Genomic DNA, 17,233 nt, shown 5'->3' on the forward strand with positions numbered 1-17,233 from the left:
CAAGAACCTTTCTCTAAAACAAAAAATAAAAAAAGTACTGAGCTTAACTGGACCAATAACAATAAAAGAGATCAGAATAGGCGATCTAATTAAAGGGAAAAAAGAAAAAAAAGTCTAGGCTGTGTCCTGAGGTCATTAACATTTAGTTCTGCACAGTGAGAACGATTGGTCTCTAAGTAGGCTTATCAAAACATTTCATGAATTGTTAAGAATGGTATCTATATCAAGTTAAATAAATAAAAAAGACTAAAAGTAACCAAAAGTGCTTTGATAATTCAGAAAGTCATGGAATTAATCAGAATGCCATCTCTTCACCTGTGCTAGCTAACTGAGATTTTATTGTTTTTTTTGTATATATAAACTAACTCTCTACAGAGAAGAAAGAGTACACTTTAAAAATATTGAGGTACTTACTTAAAATTTCATCTATATTCTCTGTATCAAGACTTGTTATTTCAGTTGTTACAGGAGTAAAAACCCAAGTTACCTGAAAATTTAAAAAATGAGAAATTAATAAATGTGTCCACAAAAGGCAAATACGTAAAAGCAGAAAGTCTAAAAATAAAGTTGATTCCACTTGTTCCTTAGAAAATAATACATCAATTGAATTGAATCTTTATTATCTAGTCTAATCTTTTACTAGATAAATGAAATAGGAGAAATATTAGCTTCTCAAACCTAGAAATTGATCAAATAACACTTTCTATACTTGCAAATATACAAAATAGCTTCTAAGGAATTAGGAAAACTGGGAATATACATATCTTTTCAAATTAGCACTTTCAAGAACTTTATAGCACCACAAGAAAAAATTTGTGAGATTATCAGTGTTTAAAGTATAATTATAAAGACCAAAGCTAAGTCTGCTGATTCTATCCTGCCATGTTTCTAAGAGAGAAGAAAATAATGAAAAATGCAAGAAAGACTTTTGCAAGTTGTAAACCAAACGCCCTTCCAGTATAATTTTCACTTATTGGTGATAACAATGTGTTACATGAGAGGCTATTAAAAAGAAAATAAGAATGTTTTTGCACTTTAATGAACCTGAAATCCAAAGTTCAAGTTTATCAAAGAAAATCTTAGCCTCCCATCTGCAAAACAAAGAAAATATAAAATTTTAAACTAAACTAGCAAATGTTTACTTATTTTAAAAAGTAAAATTTAGTGTATTTTATTTTTAGTTTCCAACTTTAATGACTTGGTGTTTGCTGCCTGGAGAGTTTTTTGTTTGAAATAGAGTTTGTGTATGGAAATTCACTTACTAAATCATTGCTTTTTACTGAATGACAACTAATGTCAGGCTCTGATCAAAGTGCTGAAGACTATTCCTTTGCCCACCCATTTCCTGAATACTTCAGCACTTAGACTCAAAACTTTTATAATTCACCAACAATTCAATCTAAATGCTATAAAGAGATACAATGATGCTAGTATATACATAAGCCCAGCTAATTTTTAAAAATATTTCTGGGCTGGGCATGGTGGCTCATGCCTGTAATCTCAGCACTTTGAGAGGCCAAGGTGGGCGGATCACGAGGTCAAGAGATTAAGACCATCCTGGCCAACATGGTGAAACCCTGTGTCTACTAAAAATACAAAAATTAGCCGGCCACGGTGGCGGGTGCCTGTAGTCCCAGCTACTCGGGAGGCTGAGGCAGGAGAATCACTTGAACCCAGGAGGTGGAGGTTGCAGTGAGCTGAGATTGCGCCACTGCACTCCAGCTTGGCGAAAGAGCAAGACTCCGTCTCAAAAAAAAAAAAAAAAAAAATGTGTGTGTGTGTGTATATATATATTTCTATAGATTTATTCTTTCCTTAGGAAAGGCCTAAGGATAACACTAAGTCTTATATTTAAATTACCATAACGGTGTAGCCAATAACTATCATGTCTGTTAGCAACCAATAAATTATACTCTCCTAAAAGTAGGCTAAATAATTGCAAATCTCCAAATATTTGACTTATAAAACTAATTTCATTATTTTCAGTGCCTCAAACATTAACTGGAAAGATCAGACTTCCCTCACTAGTCATTAGTTACTATTGATGGGGTTTAGGACACATTACTTCAAAATACGGCATGTTGGCATTTGAGGAAATAGCAGAAGCAAAAAGGTCTCCCTGACCTTCTCCTGCCCTTCTCCCCTAAAACAGGTCATAATATAATTCTCTGACATTACTCTAAAGTAGGTCTTAAGACCCCCCTAAGAGACGTATCCTCTAGACCCTAAGAAAAGGAATATCCCAATCTCTGCGGACACAGAGATACCAAGAAGAATCTAAACTAACAGTTCCCCCAGTTTATTACTATTAGATCATACCCCCTTTGTCCAGTCGTATGTCTGTACAACTGTCCACTTTTCAACAACCTATGAATAAAAATAAAGTTTTTCCCACTTCTTTGGGTTGTAATTTCTGAAGGCTCCCATGTCATGTAAAACTTATATTAAATAAATTTGTATGCTTTTCTCTTGTTAATGTACCTTTTATTATAGGAGTCTCAGATATGAACCTAGAGATGTGTAAGAAATCTTTTCTACTCTGCATTATCAATGTCTTAATAACAGATCCTGGCCGGGCGCGGTGGCTCACGCTTGTAATCCCAGCACTTTGGGAGGCCAAGGCGGGCGGATCATGAGGTCAGGAGATCAAGACCACGGTGAAATCCCGTCTCTACTAAAAATACAAAAAAATTAGCCGGGTGTGGTGGCGGGCGCCTGCAGTCCCAGCTACTCGGAGAGGCTGAGGCGGGAGAATGGCGTGAACCCGGGAGGCGGAGCTTGCAGTGAGCCGAGACTGCGCCACTGCACTCCAGCCTGGGCGACAGAGCGAGACTCTGTCTCAAAAAATAAAAAAAAATTAAAAAATAACAGATCCTGCCTTCATAAGTATCTGACCAGTTCTAGATAACTGTGGAACCCAATAATATTGGTAATAGCAAGATTTTACACTTGTGTGCTAAAGAAAAACTTAAGAAGGCAGAAAAATATTATCATAGAACAATGAAGTTGGCATTATCAAAGTCAAGTCACTAAATAATTCAATAATATTTACAGTGTGAACTAGGTACTGAGGGCATAAATGCATACAGCATGGTGTGTGCTACCTCAAATCTGGGTAAGTGGGATAGCCATCACTCAAACATCTATCATTTCTTTGTGTTGGGAACACTCCAAATCTACTCTTCTGGTTATTCTGAAATATTTTTGAAGGGTTAATTACCATCTATCAAAATATGTAGAGAGAATATATGTTTAAAATCTAAAGTTAATAGCTTTTTACTAGCTGGGCACAGTGACTCATGCCTATAATCCCAGCACTTGGCGAGGCCAAGGCAGGAGGAACCCTTGAGGCCAGACCAGCCTAGGCAACATAGCAAGACCCTGTCTCTACAAAAAACTTAAAAAATTAGCCAGGCATGGTGGCACATGCCTGTAGTCATAGCTACTGGGGAGGCTGAGGCCACTGGATCACTTGAACCCAGAAGTTCGAGTTTGCAGTGAGCTATGATTGTGCCACTGCACTCCAGCCTGGATGACAGAACAGGACCCTGTCTCACAAAAAAAAAAAAAAAGAGAGAGAGGGAAATTGCATTTTACCTTGAAATATTTACGTGGCAAAAACATTTACATGCTAAGTAATGGCAAAAATGAGGCAATGATCAATTTGGCTGTATTAAATAGATAACTATTACTTTAAAAATACTGTGCTAATAAATATGCAAGTGATAAGATTGGTATTTTGCTAACAGTTGTGTTTGCTAAGAGGGCCCAAAGCAAGAAAACTCTCTGACCCAGTAATCTCTGCTCCCTGTAGGGTGTCAAGGAGGCAGTTTCCTGTTAGCTTATCATTAACATTTCTATTAATATGCAGCATGAAGGGAAAGACGGGTTGTTTATTTGAACTGTTAGTAAGCTCCACTAGTCAGACAAATTGTTTCTTTTCCTGTCAGCCCTGGGCAGCAACAAGATTCTCCCGGGAAAACATCTTCATGTGTCAAATGCTATAGTGCTTAAGTAAAATAAAGTATGACTCCAGACCATAAAGCTTTTGATAGGGATCATTAATTTTTTTTCAGTTTAGACTTGAATAAAACTTTTAAATTTACGTTAGAAACAAAATAAAAACTTATATGGAAATTTTCACAGATCTTAATAGTCATGAAGAATATAGTCTCCAATGATGAAATATTTAGACAACATATACAAATATACAGATACGAACTTACGAAGTATTTTACAACTTGGTCATTCTCTCCAGTTTATTAGTTCATTTTCTTGCCAAGAAAGCAGAGCAGAGTGACATCTTTAATCATCTCTCATAATTCATTAGATAACTCCTCCATGCATTTACTGTACCAACTATTACAACATTTCAGCTTAGTGATGGGATCTTATATAAAAAGGCATACCAGTAAAATGGCAAATACCATACCCAAATTCATTTAAAAGACTAATAAAAGTGAAAGGCTAGCTTTCAATAGCAAGAGCTTCTTCAGCTAGGAAAGAATGTTTTCTTCCATTAGATGGTTATTAAAAATTTGTATCTCTCCCTGCTCTGAACACCAAGAGCAGTTTCTATAGGGTGTTAACATATTATTCTGTCTTAAAGAAATTAATTCTATCCTTAAATTAGTTATTTGCGCTGATGTCTTACTTCCTCCAACAGACTGGGAGTACCTTGAAAGTAGAGACCACCTTATTCAATTTTGTATCCCACAGATCACTGTACCCTGTTTGTACACAAGAAACATTCAAATATGCACTAAATGAATGATTAGATGGATGAATAGGTAGATGATGTTAACACACTAAGAATTTAGAGAGACGATATTGGATATGAGAAGTAGGAGGAAAAGGTCCAGAAATGGAAATTGCGAACAAACATGTTAGCATGTTTGAGGAAACCGAGGTGATCAAATAAAAATAAAGTCTATATTATAATTTCGTTTTAATTATATAATAGCAAAAAGCACACCACTTGGTGATGATTCACAGACTTAGAAGGAATCTCACAAAGGATCTTCCCACCTATTGCAGAAACCCCTCTACATCACTACTTAACAGTTGGTTCCCCCAGCTGTTCTTTGGTATGATTTCCAGACACTTCAGCACATACAGTCACACTGCACAAAAATGTTTTGGTTAATGAGAGGCTACATATGTGACAGTGGTCCCATATGATTATAATGAAGCTGAAAAATTCCTGGAGCCTCTTGATGTCTTGATAATCCTGACCCTGTGTAGGTCTAGGCTAATGTGTGTGTTTTTGTCTTGGTTTTCAACAAAAAAGCTAAAAAGAAAAAAATATTTTAATAAAAAAAGCAAACAGAATGAGGTTATAAAGATGTTTTTGTACAGCTATGTAACATGTTGGTATTTTAACTTCCATATTATTACAAAAGAGTCAAACGTTTATACAGTTAAAAAGTTACAGTAAGCTAGTTAATTTAGTATTAAAGAAAAAAGATATTTTAAAATACATTTAGTGTTGCCTAAGTTTACTGTGTTTATAAAGGCTACAGTAATGTACTAGGCCTTCTCTTTCACTCATCACTAGGCCTTCTCTTTCACTCATCACTCACTGACTCACCCAGAGCAACTTCCAGTCCTGCAAGTTTCATTCATGTTAACTACCCTATACATGTGTATAACTTTTTAATCTTTTATACTATATTTTTACTGTCTTTTCTACATTTAGATACACAAATACCATTGTATTACAATTGCCTACAATATTCAGTACATTAACATACTATACAAGTAGCCTAAGAGTAATAGGCTATTCCATATAGCCCAGATGTGTAGTAGGCTATACCATCTAGGTTTGTGTAAGTATATTCTATGACGTTTGCACAATGACAAAATTGCCTAATGACACATTTCTCGGAATATATCCCTGTCATCAAGCCATGAGTGACTGTACTATATACTTGAAAATTGCTAAGAGATTCTATAATATTCTCACAATAAGAAAAATTTGTGAGGTGACAGATATGGTAATTAGCTTCACATAATCATTTAACAATGTATACGTATATCAAAATATCTCATGGTACATCATAAATACACACAATTTTTGTCAATTATACCCTAATAAAGCTGGGCAGTGGAATAAAGCAAATCATCCATAAATTACCACAAAACAGAAGAAGAGTTATATAACATTAGTGGATAAAAATTCAACACTTCTTGTATGGTGCTATAATTTAAGGTTGTTAATTCAGTCATGAAAATAAATGATTTGAGACTTTCAGGACTAGAGCCTAATAAAACGTCAGGTAAAAGAGGTTATCAAACATTACTTCTGTTAATAAGATTTCTAATTCATAGGAGCATTAGCTAGGTGTCATTTTCTTAGAGTTGAGAAAACAAGAAGTATTTCTAGCGAGTTTGTTTATTTAAAGCTCAATATCTTAAAACCTTGATATTTAAAGTGTGGTCTCTGAAACTGCCACACTGGTATCACCTAGGAGCTTGTGAGAAATAGAGAATACTAGGCCCCGCTCCAGACCCACTGAATGAGAAGCTCCACTTCATTAAGATGCCCAGTTGATTCCTATGCACACTAAAGTTCAGGAACACTGTTTTGGAAAGCAATTTTTTTTACTCTAGGAGCAAGTGTGTAAATTCATTTTAAACTCTGTACAATGTTTTTGATCCTCAAATATGAACACAAGTGCAAGTAAGACTCATCTGTGACAATGCACTGACATGCAAATTGCTGTGCTTTTAGAAAAATGTAGAATGAATCTGTAACCTATCAGAGATGTACATAGATGTTAATTTTTTAAAGTATACTGTCTTCTGCTCAAAAAAATAGCTTAAACAGATATTTCTGCATGAAATCACTGTCATAAAATAGAAGCTTCAATAGGGGATGTTTCTTTCCCTGTGGCATTACTGTTCTCAGTTGGCAGTACATCTGCTAGGCATTCTGCTGTAATAGCTTAGTGTATTTTTGCTAAATCTTTCATTGACTTGCCTTTTTGTTGGGAGATTCTCAGAGCCCTTTCTTTACAAACCATGTCTCTCCTATAGCAAAAAACAAGCAATGTACCAGGCAACAGTTATCTTCCATTTCTAATCTAGATTGACAAGTCAGCCTACCATCTGAAGTCCCAATGCCCTGAGACCTAGGCTGCTTCTCCTCCCTGGGGGCCACTTCTCTGACTCCAATCAGTCCACTCCTGCTTTCAGTTTTGCATTAAGCTGGCAGATAAGAGAAGTATAAAGGTTTCCAGTTGGCTTCAAGGAGCAGGAGATGTTGAAATGTCCCTGGAGAAAAGAAGCTGAGGCTGACAGGAACTATAAGGGCCTTGAAGTTGGGTATCAATCAAGGCACATCTCACACTATTCACATTCCCAGAAGCATTATAATGAACTAGAAGTTCAAAGAGAGGGGAAAAACAGGACTAAGTATAGAATAACACTGGGAAGCTACTTTAACCCTTAAATTGTTCAGTAGCACAACCTTCCTATAGCATCGGTGCAACCCATCTTGGTCATGTGAGAACCAATCTGCATTTATAAAGAAACACTAGAAGAATTATAAGATTTCTTCATTAAATAAGTCAAAATATGGTGCAGAAATGTTTGAGAAAACAAATTCCATACCCCCAAAAAGTTCAAATATAGATAATACAAATCCCTAATCTCAAATTCTGCCAGTAAAAACAATCATGGACAAACAAAAAGAAACAAACTTTGTTGCAATTCATACTTTTTCTTGAATTTTAGTTATTTGATCATGCATGAATTTCCATTAAAAACTGATGTTATCTGTGTTTCGTTCTTCAGTGTATTTAAAAATGAGATTAACTAATTTACCTGGAATAGACAATGTATTTTTCTCTGACCTTCAAAGAGGATATTTTTGTTATAAAAAGCTTTTCAGAGCTGGGGGTGAACTTCTCAATGTGCGGAAAAAATTATTCTCTTAAAATCACCACATTTTGCTCTTCTAAAACTCAAACTTCTAGCAATGGCAGTACTAACAAAGCATGGGAATTGGAAGAAAAGTCAAGATGAGAATTGTGACCATTCTACTTTGTGCTGCACTGTAATTCTTCCCCAGGATACTTGATGAGAGAAAGTTACCTTAAGAGAATCTACATACATGTTGGTACATACATCTTTTGTTCACTCACTCTTTCCACAAATATTTCACTGAGTCATCACAGTGTCAACATGCTAGACACTGTGAAAAACATAATTTGTACATGGTTACATTAATCTTACAAACTTCATTTTCACATTACAAATAAAAGAGAGAAAGAAGGTTCTCTCATTCAAATATTTTAATTTAAGAGTCATCCATAATTCCTGCAAAGTCATTATATATTCTCTAAAGAAGATAACTGCTGGGCATTAAACCAGGAGATTACTTGTATGTCAGTACTCTCTTTTTGCCTGGATTTTCATGAAGCTTTGAATTAATTTTAGTGCAGAATGAATGTGTATCCACACTGTTACTGAAAAATTTTTTAACATCACTAAAAGTGGAACAACCAAGTATTCTGCTTCTTGATGGGATGCAATATGAAACAGAAAGCACCACCTGTAAATATTCTTAACAACAACCAATTTGAACATGATCTCAATCTAATCAAGCCCAAGAAACTAATGTATAAGAAACATTGGCTATAGAGGAACATTTTGTAAAATGACACCATGAGGATGCAAGCTGCCATATCAGATGACAGGAAATTTTACAGAAAACAATGATAGCCTGTCTTCATTTGGCCTCCCCTCAGAAGCAGACTCTGAGACAAGGAGTTAAGTACAAGGAGTCAAGTATTTGGGAGATAAAGGAGGAACAGAGAAGTGAGACAGGGACAGAAACTCAGAAGCTCAGGCAATATACTATAGCAGGTGAGCTATAGTATTGGTATACTAAACTTTGGAAATACCAATGTTTTCACTTAACTTTTAAACAATTTTTCAAAGTTTATACTCAACAGATTGTGGTATCTCCTAAATTATATAATTTTTTTTTTTTTTTTTTTTTTGAGACAAGGTCTTGCTCTGTCACCTGGGCTGGAGTGCAGTGGCAATGATCTTGGCTCACTGCGACCTCCACCTCCTGGGCTCTAGCAATCCTCCCACCTCAGCCTCCCAAGCAGCTGGGACTACAGGCATGTGCCACCACATCCAGCTAACATATAACATTCTTTAGCCCTTTTACTAGCTGTTGCTATTGGCACACACATTTCTACACTCCAAAGTATGAGGAAAATATCTCCTATATGTCAAAGAATGCCTTTATTTCATTACTAAACATGTGGCCCTGACTGTTTTGGGGTGAGTAAATGGCCTTTAAGGAAAAACTGTCTTCAGTGAAACCTTGGCTTACTTATTTTCCATATTCACTTAGTTCCAGAATCACTCTCAGACTTCCTAGTTTCTTATTCATAAGTAGAGTACTGTATGTATTCTTGGGTAAAAATGTTTTTATTATCAAATCCCCTAATGATTTCATTACTATATACATCCAAAGTATTAATCCACTACTGACTTTAAAGATCTGTACTTTTTGGCCAGGCACAGTAGCTCACGCCTATAATCCCAGCACTTTGGGAGGCTGAGGCAGGCAGATCACTTGAGGACAGGAGTTTGAGAGCAACCTGGCCAACATGGCGAAACCCTGTCTCTACTAAAAATACAAAAAATTAGCCGGGCGTGGTTGCGGATGCCTGTAATCCCAGCTACTCGGGATGCTGAAGCAGGAGAATCACTTGAACCCGGGAGGTGGAGGTTGCTGTGAGCCGAGATTGCGCCATTGCACTCTAGCCTGGGCAACAACAGCGAAACTCTGTCTCCAAAAAAATAATAAACCTCTGTGTTTTAAAAATTACATTATTACTTCTAACCAAACTAATTATAAATATCAATCAGAAGTAGTCCTTGAGAGGCCATATACTTATTGAGGTGCCTATCCTAATTAATGATCATTAGAAGAATCTTTAATGCTGCCCCATCTGCCACATACTGTTTTAATTAGCTTTGTAAAGCAAACAGATTTACCTCTCATTTAGTCTAAAATACCCCCAGTGACAGTCTCAAAGCTTTCTTATATATTAAGGGTCACTAAGGTTGATCTTCCTGACTACCACGTAGTAGTTCAGCTTTCTAAGCACTTTTACCAAAAAGCTAATCAGAGAATGACCTTGATGTGTTAAAAGGAAATCTGAATTTAGGAATCTATCTCCTTTGCTCATGTCTGTCCTCACTTTTATACTTGCTGTGAGATGGAGGTACAGAAAGAAGAAATAAGCATTGGCACAATTAGGAATATACTGTTTAATCCTCAAGACCATTTGGGAGGTAGAGACATAAGACCAACAAGCAGGGACAAAGGAAGAGAACTCATTTTTCTAAAAAACAGAACTAAAAAACAAAAAAGTTCTCTAACTCTCTCTTTTCTTCTTTTGAGATAGAGTTTTGCTCTTGTTGTCCAAGCTGGAGTGCAATGGCACGATCTTGTCTCACTGCAACCTTCACCTCCCCAGTTCAAGCGATTCTCCTGCCTTAGCCTCCGGAGTAGCTGGGATTACAAGTGTGCGCCACCACGTCTGGCTAATTTCTTGTTTTTAGGAGAGACAAGGTTTCACCATGTTGGCCAGGCTGGTCTCAAACTCCTGACCTCAGGTGATCTGCCCACCTCTGCCTCTCAAAGTGCTGGGATTACAAAAAGTTCTCTAACTCTCTATCTTCTGGAGTTTTGAGGCAGTCAATCAACCTTAGAGGTAAGAAGGACAATCTTCCAAGTCCCTGAGTCATCCACAACCTTAAAACCTTCTGATTTTTAGATTTTTATAACATATATTAATTAAAATAATGAGGTATAGGATGTCCTTAATTTCCTAATGTTTGAACTTCATGCTGACTCTTCAAAATTGCCCACGGAATATATGCTCCGTTTGGGCTTTAATGAAGCAGCTGACAAACATTTCAAGCTAAAAGTCCATCTTTAGCTTTTAAGTGGTGATTTGGATCTGGTAACAGTTCATTTCAGCCAAGAGGCAGATGATTTAAAAATAAGTCCCCTGTAACAAACTCAAAACTTCCCAAGTATGGTTTCAAAGAGAGTATATTCTTACATAATTCAAATTAAGAATTTCACATTCTATAGCCAAAGAGAATTTTAAAAGTAATGCATGATCAAGTTTTTAAAAAAAAAAAAAACTAAACAATTGGTCATTGTTTATTTCTGAATATGAACTCTCATAAAAGCTTGTTTTTATAACTGTTACATACAATTAGTTGAGATTATGATTAAACTACAATTGACCTTCTGCAGTCTACGAGTTGGGAGTCAAGAGACCTAGGTTTTGGTACCAGCTCTACCACTCACAGTGTAACCTTAGGCATGCATTTCTCTACCTCCTGACCTCAGAGTTCTATTTGTCCATAAATAAGCTGAACTAATAATCTAAGGCTGCTTTTGATTCTGATGTTCTAATATTCAGCAGAGATGCGGAGATGCCTTCTTTCAGTGGAATTTGTCTTCCATTGAAGATAAACATTAAAATCATTACTGGACTAAAAACTGTTTCACAAGAAATCATTCTCACATTTTTGACAAATACACAGCAACAGAAATTTTCAATTACATTCTACATAGGTGAGACTACATATACTAACCTCTAAGAAGTTAATATCCAAATGTGTGTTATCATCTAACAGCAGAGGCTTTTCAAACTTTTTATGACCATGATCCACAGCGAGAAATACACTTTACACTGCAGTCCAGGAAACAGAAACACAAATAAAAGTTTCTCAAAACTACCTATCCTTACTACATTCAATGCACAGTAGTATTTTCTATTCCTATCCTTTTAATTAATGTTGAATGTAAGCCCAATACAACCCATTAATGTATCCCAGTTTGCAGTTCCAAAAATACTGCTCTAAAGACTATTATACACTTATTCAAACAATACTGCTCAAAATATTTTGGAGAGAAAATCTCCTTTGGAAGTCCCTTTAAAAGCCATGATACATGCTTTTCAACACACTCCATCATTACAAAGCTAAGACTTTTGGGGATTAATCTTTCTGAAAAGGTAAATTTCACTAGAGCCAAATGTCCAAAGTGGGTTATCACAGGAGTCCCCAAACCCAAGGCTGCAGACCAGTACTAGTCTGCAGTTTCATCCTGAAACTATCCTCCCTACCCCAGTCAGCCTTCCACAAAACCAGTGCCTGGTGCCAAAAACGTTCAAGACTGTTGGGTTATCACACTGAATAACACTATTCAGAATAGTCTGACTCATGTAGAGCTCTGGCATTGGCTAATTAATCACGGTGTTCCTAGGAGTGAAATTGATAGGAAGCCTACTGCATTCCTACTTAATTTATATAAGGAAAAAACTTGTAGGTCGAATGGTCAAAAGACTAATTTGAATTATAAACCGAGAATCATGGCCCCTCAATCAATTTCCAGACTTGAACCAGTTTATAGACCCAGAACCCCTTGAATGAAGGGGAGGCTGAGTCCCCTTGAGGAAGGACCCCACTACACTACCAACAATGTATGCAGTGAATCTTTCTCCCATCCTTCCCCAAGGAGACCTCTGGCCTTTTACCAGGGTAACTGTGCATTGGAGAAAGGGAAATGATCAGACATTTTGGGGACTACTGGACACTGGATCTGAGCTGACGTTGATTCCAGGAGACCCAAAATGTCATCGTGGTCCTCCAGTTAAAGTAGGGGCTTATGGAGGTCAGGTAATTAATGGACTTTTAGCTCAGGTCTGACTTACAGTGGGTCCAGTGGGTCCCCGGACTCATCCTGTGGTCATTTTTCAGGTGCCAGAATGCCTAATTGGCAGAGACACACTTAGTAGCTGGCAGAACCTCCACATTGGCTCCCTGACTGGTAGGGTGAGGGCGGTGATGGTGGGAAAGGCCAAATGGAAGCCATTAGAGCTGCCTCTACCTAGAAAAATGGTAAGTCAAAAACAATATCACATCTCACATCCTTGGAGGGGCTGCAGAGATTAGTGTCACCATCAAGGACTTGAAAGACGCAGGGGTGGTGATTTCCAGCACATCCCCGTTCGACCCTCCTATCTGGCCTGTGCAGAAGACAGATGGATCTTAGAGAATGATAGAGGTTTATCGTAAGCTGAAACAAGTGGTGACTCCAACTGCAGCAGCTGTACCAGATGTGGTTTCATTACTTGAGCAAATTAACACATCTCCCGGTACCCAGTATGCAGCCATTGATTTGACAAATGCTTTTTTCTCCAAAACTGTCAATAAGGCCCACCAGAAGCTATTTCCCTTTAGCTGGCAAGGCCAGCAATATACCTTTACTGTCCTACCTTGGGGGTATATCAACTCTCCAGCTCTGTGTCATAATCTTATTTGGAGAGACCCTGATTGCTTTTCACTTCCACAAGATATCACACTGGTACATCACATTGATGACATTATGTTAACTGGATCCAGAGAGCAAGAAGTAGCAGACACACTGGACTTATTGGTGAGACATCTGCATGCCAGAGGATGAGAAATAAATCCGACTAAAATTCAGGGACGTTCTACCTCAGTAAAATTTCTAGGGTTCCAGTGGTGTGGGTCCTGTTGAGATATTCCTTCTAAGGTAAAGGATAAATTGCTGCATTTGGCCCCTCCTACAACCAAGAAACAGGCACAACACCTAGTGGGCCTATTTGGATTTTGGAGGCAACATATCCCTCTTTTGGGTGTATTACTCCAGCCCATTTATCGAGTGACTCAAAAGGCTGCCTGTTTTGAGTGGAGTCAAGAACAGAAGACGGCTCTGCAACAGGTACAGGCTGCTGTGCAAGCTGTTCTGCCACTTGGGCCATATAACCTAGCAGATCCAACGGTGCTTGAGGTCTCAATGGCAGATAGGGATGCTGTTTGGAGCCTTTGTCAGGCCCCTACAGGTGAATCACAGTGGAGGCCTCTAGGATTTTGGAGCAAGGCCCTGCCATCTTCTGCAGATAACTACTCTCCTTTTGAGAGACAGCTCTTGGCCTGTTACTGAGCTTTGGTGGAAACTGAACGTTTGACTATAGGTCTTCAAGTCACCATGAGACCTGAACTGCCTATCATGAACTGGGTGCTTTCTGATCCATCTAGCCATAAAGTGGGTCATGCACAGCAGCATTCTATCAGCAAATGGAAGTGGTACATACACGATCGGGCTCAAGCAGGTCCTGAAGGCACAAATAAGTTACATGAGGAAGTGGCTCAAACGCCCATGATCTCCACTCCTGCCACCCTGCCTTCTCTTCCCCAACCTGCACCAATGGTCTCATGGAGTTCCCTATGATCAGCTGACGGAGGAAGAGAAGACTAGGGCCTGGTTCACAGATGGTTCTGCATGATATGCAGGCACCACCCGAAAGTGGACAGCTGCAGCACCATAGCCCCTTTCTAGGACATCCCTAAAGGAGAGCGGAGAAGGGAAATCTTCCCAGTGGGCAAAACTTCAAGCAGTGTACGTGGTTGTGCACTTTGCATGGAAGGAGAAATGGCCAGATGTGTGATTATATACTGATTCATGGGCTGTAGCCAATGGTTTGGCTGGATGGTCAGTGACTTTGAAAAAGCATGATTGGAAAATTGGTGACAAAGAAATTGGGGGAAGAGGTATGTGGATGGACATCTCTGAGTGGTCAAAAATTGTGAAGATATTTTTATCCCATGTGAGTGCTCACCAACGGGTGACTTCGGCAGAGGAGGATTTTAATAACCAAGTGAATAGGATGATCCAGTCTATGGACACCACTAAGCCTCTTTCCCCAGCCACCCCTGTCATCGCCCAATGGGCCCCATGAACAAAGTGGCCATGGCGGCAGGGATGGAGGTTACACATGGGCTCAGCAACATGGACTTCCACTCACCAAGGCTGACCTGGCTTTGGCCACTGCTGAGTGCCCAGTTTGCCAGCAGCAGAGACCAACACGGAGTCCTCAATAAGGCACCCTTCCTCAGGGTGATCAGCCAGCTACCTGGTGGCAGGTTTATTATACTGGACCTCTTCTATCATGGAAAGGACAGAGGCTTGTCCTCACTGGAAAAGACACTTACTCCAAATACGGGTTTGCCTATCCTGCACACCATGCTTCTGCCAAGACTACCATCCATGGATTCAAGGAATGCCTTATCCACTGTCAGGGTATTCCACACTGCATTGCCTCTGACCAAGACGCTCACTTTACAACTAAAGAAGTGTGGCAGTGGACTCATGTTCACGAAATTCGTTGGTGTTACCATGTTCTCCATCATCCTGAAGCAGCTGGATTGACAGAACGGTGGAATGGCCTTTCGAAGTCACAACTACAACGCCAACTAGGTGACAATACTTTGCAGGGCTCGGGCAAAGTTCTCCAGAAGGCCATGTATGCTCTGAATCAGCATCCAATATATGGTACTATTTCTCCCATAGCCAGGATTCATGGGTCCAGGAATCAAGGGGTGGAAGTGGCACCACTTACCATCACCCCTAGTGATCCACTAACAAAATTTTTGCTTCGTATTCCCACAACATTACGTTCTGCTGGCCTAGAGGTCTTAGTTCCAGAGGGAGGAATGACACAACAACAATTCCATTAAACTGGAAGTTCAGGTTGCCAGCTGGACACTTTGGGCTCCTCCTACCTTTAAGCCAACAGGCTAAAAAGGGAGGTACAGTGTTGGCTGGGGTGACTGACCCAGACTATGAAGACGCAATCAGTCTACTACTCCATAACAGAGGTAAGGAAGAGTACACATGGAATACAGGAGCTCTGTTAGGGCGTCTCTTAGTATTACTATGCCTTGTGATTAACCACAACAGCCCAATCCAAGCAGGTTTACAAATGGCCCAGACACTTCAGGAATGAAGGTTTGGGTCACTCCACCAGGAAAAAAAAACACAACCACCAGGAAAAGAAACCACGACCTGCTGAGGTGCTTGCTGAAGGCAAAGGAAATACAGAATGGGTAGAAGAAGGCAGTCATCAATACCAGTTACGACCACGTGGCCAGCTGCAGAAATGAGGACTGTAATTGTCATGAGTATTTCCTCCTTTCGTTAAAAACACGTTTGTGCATGTATACACTTGTACTAAGAAAATATCTTCAGGCCAGGCGCAGTGGCTCATGCCTGTAATCACAGTACTTTGGGAGGCTGAGGCGGGCGGATCATCTGAGGTCAGGAGTTCAAGACCAGCCTGGCCAACGTGGTGGTGAAACCCTCTCTCTACCAAAAATACAAAAATTAGCCGGGCGTGGTGGCGGGTGACTATAATCCAGCTACTCAGGAGGGTGAGGCAGAAGAATGGCTCAAACCTGGGAGGTGGAGGTTGCACTGAGCTGAGATTGCACCACTGCACTCCAGCCTGGGTGACAGAGCAAGACCCTACCAAAAAAAAAAAAAAAAAAAAAGGCCAGGTGCAGCGGCTCATGCCTGTAATCCCAGCACTTTGAGAGGCAGTGGTGGGTGGATTGCCTGAGGTCAGGAGTTCAAGACCAGCCTGGCCAACATAGGGAAACCCTGTCTCTACTAAAAATACAAAAATTAGCTGGGTGTGGTGGCAGGCGCCTGTAATCCTAACTACTTGGGAGGCCGAGGCAGGAGAATCCTTTGAACCCAGGAAGCGGAGGCTGCAGTGAGCCAAGATCACACCATTGCACTCCAGCCTGGGCGAAAAGAGCAAGACTTAATCTCAAAAAACAAAAGAAGAAAAAATAAAGAAAAGAAAATATCTTCATTTTATTTCCTTTATCACGTGACATGAGATTTATTGACTTCATATCAGCATTTAAGTATTGTTAACTTTATGTAGTAGTATTTGGGTTGGGGATTGGTGCGCTTCTGGTTGTGCGAAGGATAGTTGTATTATGTTAGGCATAATTACGACCTTATCATTGTCTTTATTTAAAGATTATGTATGATCTCAGGAGATATATATGGGTTCAAGTTGATAAGGGGTGGACTTGTGATGGTTAACACTGTCAACTTGATTGGCTTGAAGGATGCAAAGTATTAATCTTAGGTATGTCTGTGAGGGTGTTGCCAAAGGAGATTAACATCTGAGTCAGTGGGCTGGGAAAGACAGACCCACCCTTAATCTGGGTGGGCACCATCTAATCAACTGCCAGTGTGGCCAGGACATAAAGCAGGCAGAAAAACATGAAAAAGCTAGATTGGTTTAGCTTCCCAGCCTACATCCTTCTCCAGTGCTGGATGCTTCCTGTCCTCAAACATCAG

General features: G+C 39.3%; 1 protein-coding gene across 2 annotated transcripts in view; it reads right to left on the reverse strand.

The window, feature by feature from the left end:
• Positions 1-17,233, reverse strand: part of ERP44 (endoplasmic reticulum protein 44) — a 114,718-nt gene that overhangs the window by 77,381 nt on the left and 20,104 nt on the right. For both annotated transcript variants that reach the window (XM_032164676.2, XM_032164675.2), the window contains exon 2: positions 415-487. In XM_032164676.2, coding sequence (XP_032020567.1) covers positions 415-487 — 73 coding nt within the window. The remainder of the gene's footprint in view (positions 1-414; positions 488-17,233) is intronic.

The sequence above is a fragment of the Hylobates moloch genome, unplaced genomic scaffold, assembly GCF_009828535.3.
Source record: "Hylobates moloch isolate HMO894 unplaced genomic scaffold, HMol_V3 SCAFFOLD_10, whole genome shotgun sequence".
Taxonomy (NCBI): Eukaryota; Metazoa; Chordata; class Mammalia; order Primates; family Hylobatidae; genus Hylobates; species Hylobates moloch.